The following is a 6,000-nucleotide window of genomic DNA, read 5'->3' on the forward strand; positions in this document are numbered from 1 at the left end:
AGTATTTCACACGGCTCGATGCAAACGAGCTTTTAACGTCGTGTCCGAGAGTGAGAAAGGAGTAGCAGAAAGAGTAAGAGAAGCGTAAAAGAAGGGTGAAAGAACGCCCAAAAATAATATCGCCAGAAGCATTGCCGAGCGCGAATTTCTTACGTTCGAAAGGAAAATACGCTCTCGCGTGAGAATATGTGGTTTTTTAAGCTCGTTAAAATCCCTCGTGTATGTCGTTGAAAACTGTTCGCCATTACTGCGATATCGCGAATATGCGGCGAATCGCGCAGATAAACGCGCCTCGTATATTCTTAACGCATCTCGTAAACTGTAATTAATATACCAAATTCTCCACCGCCGCTCTAAGAAACGGGAAACATATCGACGCTCGTTACCCAACGTTTTCCTGAATGCGCTATTCATCGCGTGGCTCGATAATTAGTCGAAGAAAGCGACTCAGCGCGCTCGTAAACTCGTGTTCATTACCGCTGTTGCTGCTCGCGCATATCGTATTATACGAATAATTAGGATTGATGGCGTCCAACTATTTTCCGCAGTTCACTCGGGCCTGCGAGGATATTCTCTAAAAAAAAAAAGCGATAGTTGCATAACATAAAAATTATTATAGAGATTAACCCTGTTGGCCAGCTCAAATTTATGTACTGAGAAAAATTTATCTGGTTGAAAATGGATAAACCAGAAAATTCTAATTATATCAATGAAAATTTTATTATCATTAAATTTCTAGTAGATTTAACCAGAAAATTCCGAAATTCGTTCAGATTCAATCAGAATTTTGATTAGTCCAACCAGACATTTTTCTCACAATCTGTACTCCGTGCGATCGTACCATTTGTGTCAATATGATTAAAAAGTTCTAAAAAATAACAAATTTTTACGGAAAAAAGATCATAAATTAATAGAAGTCATTAAATATCAAAGAAAAATTTTTTTAGTAAAATATTAGTAAAAAATTACATTCTGGATCAAATAGGAGAGACCAACAGGATTGTAAAAACATACTGGTAATAACTAATGAATCCAAAAGCTGCGTACAATGCAATTCATTTTTAACTGCGAGGTGAATAGTTTGATGAATTCTCGCGACACATCGGCCGAACTTGTAGCTCGATGAACTATCGTAATTACAAATCTCGAATGGAAAGTGGGAATATAGTCGTAAATTTGTCCCTCTTCGAAGTCAAGACTTTATATTCGTATTCCAATTAATCGATAAGGCATACAAAATTATGTCTCTCTCTCGGATCGCATTATAATTTTCGCCTCAGTCGTTGGGCGTAGATGAAGGAAAGAAAAAGTCTAATTGCAAAGTGGCGCTTGGCATCCCACGCATTATTGTCGGCTAGAGCGACGACGGTATCATGAGCCTCTCTGGCGAGACGATAGAAAGGTTACACATGGCGACACGTCTAATCGCGTACTACGACCGTTTATGCTCGCTGCTCCTAATGGCGAGAGAGATAATTGAAAGTGCATGCAAATTTATGCGGGATCGGCGGCGCCGCTTGAAATTCCTTATCGAATATACGCTCGTCGTCCAGCACGTCACGAATATGAATTACGACAAGTCATCGCACATTAAAATTCTTGAGTTCTCAGAACACTACTATTGCAGCTTCTTAAACAACGTGTTTAATGAACAATTAATTTGCCACACAACAATCTTGGCCGCTTAAGTTTCAGAACAGTAAAAACACACGCTGACACTCGCTAAGACTTATGGCGGAAAAACGAATTTTGCTTTTCGAAGAAAAAAAACAATGAAACGTAAGCTCACATTCAAGAAACATGAAACACAGTAATCGAAGTGGATCTATGCTCGATTATCATGATTTCCGAATTTATTCAACGCCATTTAAGTACGACTAATATTTATATCCTAACAAAAACTTAAAACTAAACTATCGGTACTTTTGTTGTTCGTATTACACTATAAATTATCGTCGATATCGATATGACTCGTAAGTTAAACTTTTACTTTTCGCAATATTGATGTTATAAATTATAAACGCCACATGAAGAGAATTTTTTCTTAGAATTTACTGTGAAAATATGACAGTCGTGGGACAACATTGTATTTCGAAGAATTTTAATATAAATCTCTCTCATTCATTAATAAAACTACAATAAAGTATAAAATAAATTTGATCAAACCATTTTACTGAAGTGCATGGTAAAAATCTTTAAAATATTGTATTGTACCACAATTACCATATTTTCAGGGTAAATTTTAAAAGAAAATTCTCTCCGTGCAACAGTGCGATGAGCAAAAGTTTAATACAAAATATCGACGAAAATTTATAATGATTATTGTGGATAACATGGATTTATGAATCAATGTGAGCGCATTGTATTTTGTGGTGCAAATAAATGATAAACAAATAGATTAGCTAATAACACGAATTAAGAAACTAAAGTCGTCCAAGTTATGAGAAGAAAATTCTCTCGAGCAAAAATGTGTAAGTATGCAAAATCGAGAACACCATATTACAGAATATATTTAATATTAAAAAATCGAGAACGACGAATATCTTCTGATTTGCCGCGGTGTATTCTCATACTAGCATAACAAATAGAAATTACATAATATTTTAGTTTTATACTTGCATGAATTTAATACCGTCATTTTCTCATAATAATTTTCTGCAGTGGTTTGACCTATTTACCTCTAACGAAAAGATGGGAATCGGAATACCAATAAGACAAATAATGTCGCATTCAGATTAGAAGATTCGTGCACCGCAAAAAGGGCACGTATCGCATAAAGATACATCTACTGAACACAAAGAAATAGGCACATAGGGACATAGACTTCGCGCAGATATCTTACGTCATCATTCGCCGTAAGATCGTGGATGCTGAGCGTGCATGCGGTGACAAAGATAACACACACACATTGGAAGGTCTTACTTTGAGATTCAAGTTTTAATGAGTCAGTGAAAAGAATCACGAATTTATATCAGTAGAAAAAAAAAAAACATCGCCATTAGATATTTTCATCACCATAAAATCGTTATAAAATATTGATCTCATATTTTCTCTTGCATATTTTCTTCGCGCGAGTTCATCCGTCGCAAAATTATATATCGTTGTTTGGAAAAGCGATACGCGCCCATAGTTTCATACAGAGAGGAACTTACATGCGTCGCGCGAAGGATGCGTATTATAGGCGTCGACATATACGGATCGCGGTACTTTGAAATTGAATCTGTATATGTTGCAGATGTATACATATGCATGTACATAAATGCGGGGCCACGCGAAATGTTTAGTATTCCTCGTGAGGGGCCAAGCCCAGCTTTCAATTTGCGGCTAGCAATTTGTTCGCCAGTTGCACCCCCATGCAGCACAAATGCGCGATGCATTCGCTCTGGATGTATGTATGCATTAGCGAAGCATCATAGTGCGCAATGGACGGATTTATACCTAGCGTTACGGTTTCAACGCTGTTCAGAGTGCTTCTCGATTAGGAGACGTTACAAGATGGAGATTCGATAAAAGAGGAGAACTCCATGTTTCTATGGACCGATGGATTTTCGATAACGTGGATATAGTAAATTGAGCGCTTTTAAACTGAAAACGTGCGCGCAATGCAGAAATATTCCATGAGGTGAACGTAGAATGCATTGTGGAAGTAACGACTCCTTTCAACGTCGCCGGACTCTATGATATAGAGCGGTACGCGCCCACAAAGAACGCGGTAAAAGGAATACACAGGCGTAAATTTCAGTCACTTGCCGACGTAAAATAAACGAAGTTGACGTTCGCACCGCTGTATTATACCGCGTTCCTGCATAAATTCTTTCGCGTCGACATAAAAAGACCATTTCACGCGTGAGTTCATTAGAGCCTGTTTATCTTGATAGGTACTGGCGACCCTGGCACTATCTATGGGAACTCTCTCCTCCGGTTTGGCCAAGGGTTACACCTCGCCCGCGTTAGACTCCATATTGGATAATCAACCGCCCCATCTTTATCAATCATCCAACAATGACACGTGGTAAGAATTTGAATTTCAATAACTAGATTATATACGTCTGTTTTCTATAAATAATGATAAGACTCTTAATATAAAAACAACAATAATAAATCAAGATATTAAAGGTACTTATATGAGAGTCAACGCGCTGAAGTTGGTGCGCTTCTGTTTTCTATAGTTAAACTAGTGTATACTTTTGGAATTTAAAGTGGAGTTGGTATAAGTTTGATTATTTAATAAAAGACAAAAAGAGTTCAAGTACAGTCTAGTGCAGGAATAAAAAACAGATCTTATATTAGGTGATTCCATGATAATTAAGTTTAAATGGTGTGATTGAAACCAAAAGTGTCATCTTTTGGTCCATTTTTTACATTTATATTGTTACTCATCTGGATTCAAATATATATCTCATAGCTGTTAATATAAACATATTTTTATTTGATTCGCAATAAAAATAAAAAAGAGTATATTTTATGTTGCATATATTTCATTATTTTCATCATCGTAATAACGTCACCAAAACCGATAAAATTACTTGCGAAATTTATGATAGAGAACACCGTAAATTTCACAAATAATTTGATCGGTTTTTGCGGTGTTAATATCACAAATGAAAGTAATGAAATATGCAGCATCATATATGCTCTTTTTTATCTTCTCTCATTCAATCAAATTAAAAAGATGTTTATGTTAACAGTTATGAGTTATTGTATATGTGTTTGAATGCAGGTTGGATAATGAAAAATGAGTCGAAAGATTATACGTTTGTGATTTAGCGCCATTTAAACTTGATCTTAGGAACTCTTATGAAGTCATTTAATTGATCTAATGCATGTAAGAAAAAAAGAGACATTTACTGTTCCGTGCTACACGAACAAAAGTTTCGTCTTGTTAAATAATATCGGATTTCAATTCGAAACGTCGACAGTCGTGGACAATTATATCCACGCGGTGGCTTATTCGAGCGTCACGTTCCTGGTTGCTAATTCCGGGATGCGTTTACTGCGACGACAACATGCGAACTCTACTGGGAAGTAGAGCTGTTCACAAATAATACTCGACAACTGAGACGCGGCTGCCAAGAGAGATTACGTTTGCACCTGACGTCTGCCTTGGCATTCTGGGAACAATACCCAATACATCGAGAGTGTCTCCTGGACACGCCTGAATTACGCCAAGAGTTCAGACAATATAATGCCGCGCGATTCTAATCGCATTTACGCTTTCTTGTGTAGGTTGGCTTTTTCGGTTACGCAACAGGAAGCTTCGTGGGTTGCATCGCTGTCCATGCTGGGCGCATGGTTTGGTGCCATGATCGGTGACTGGATAATGCGGAGAGGTCGTCGTTTGGCCTTACGCATGACATCCTTGCCTCTGGCAGGAGCCTGGGTCTTAACGGGCGTCGCACCGTGCGTGGAGTTGGTGTACGTCACAAGTTTCATCGGCGGGCTTTGCTGCTCAGTCATCACCATGGTAGCGCAGGTAAAAAAAGAGATTCGATTCGATTAGTTTTAAAATTAAATCTTAGTCGACGCATAAGCAAATTCTTTTGGCAGGTGTACATATCGGAAATCTCGATGCCTGGCATCCGCGGATGTTTGTCAGCGATGTTGAAGGTGCTCGGTCACGTTGGTGTCTTACTGTCGTACATAGCCGGCACATATCTGAATTGGCGGCAAAGCGCATTACTAGTGGCCGTCGCGCCGTCAATGCTCTTTTTGGGGACCCTCTTTATACCAGAGACACCATCATATCTCGTACTAAACGGCAAAGATGACGAGGCTGCCAACAGTTTGCAGTGGCTGCGCGGAGAACACGTTGATATTAGACATGAGTTGCAGGTAATTTTTAAAGTTTATGAAAAATGGATAACTTTTACATCATTGTTTAATTCATAATATCAAATTACATGACTTAAATTAGTTTTAATCATTTCTACAGGTCACCACTGCTTTTACTCGATATGTCGTTAATTTAACTAAAACAATGGGGGGGGGGGGGGGGGGGGG

At 38.1% G+C, this 6,000-nt stretch overlaps 2 protein-coding genes across 2 annotated transcripts in view; one reads left to right on the forward strand and one right to left on the reverse strand.

Moving 5' to 3' along the window:
* Nucleotides 1–6,000, reverse strand: part of LOC108765056 (very-long-chain enoyl-CoA reductase) — a 97,923-nt gene that overhangs the window by 83,268 nt on the left and 8,655 nt on the right. The window lies entirely within an intron of this gene.
* The window catches only part of LOC108765053 (facilitated trehalose transporter Tret1-2 homolog), a 74,180-nt gene that overhangs the window by 65,069 nt on the left and 3,111 nt on the right, over nt 1–6,000 (forward strand). Inside the window, exons 4-6 of the mRNA XM_018513549.1 lie at nt 3,879–4,012; nt 5,227–5,473; nt 5,548–5,832. Of these exons, the coding sequence (XP_018369051.1) occupies nt 3,879–4,012; nt 5,227–5,473; nt 5,548–5,832 (666 nt within the window). The remainder of the gene's footprint in view (nt 1–3,878; nt 4,013–5,226; nt 5,474–5,547; nt 5,833–6,000) is intronic.

The sequence above is a fragment of the Trachymyrmex cornetzi genome, unplaced genomic scaffold (genome assembly GCF_001594075.2).
Source record: "Trachymyrmex cornetzi isolate Tcor2-1 unplaced genomic scaffold, Tcor1.1 scaffold47, whole genome shotgun sequence".
Classification (NCBI taxonomy): Eukaryota; Metazoa; Arthropoda; class Insecta; order Hymenoptera; family Formicidae; genus Trachymyrmex; species Trachymyrmex cornetzi.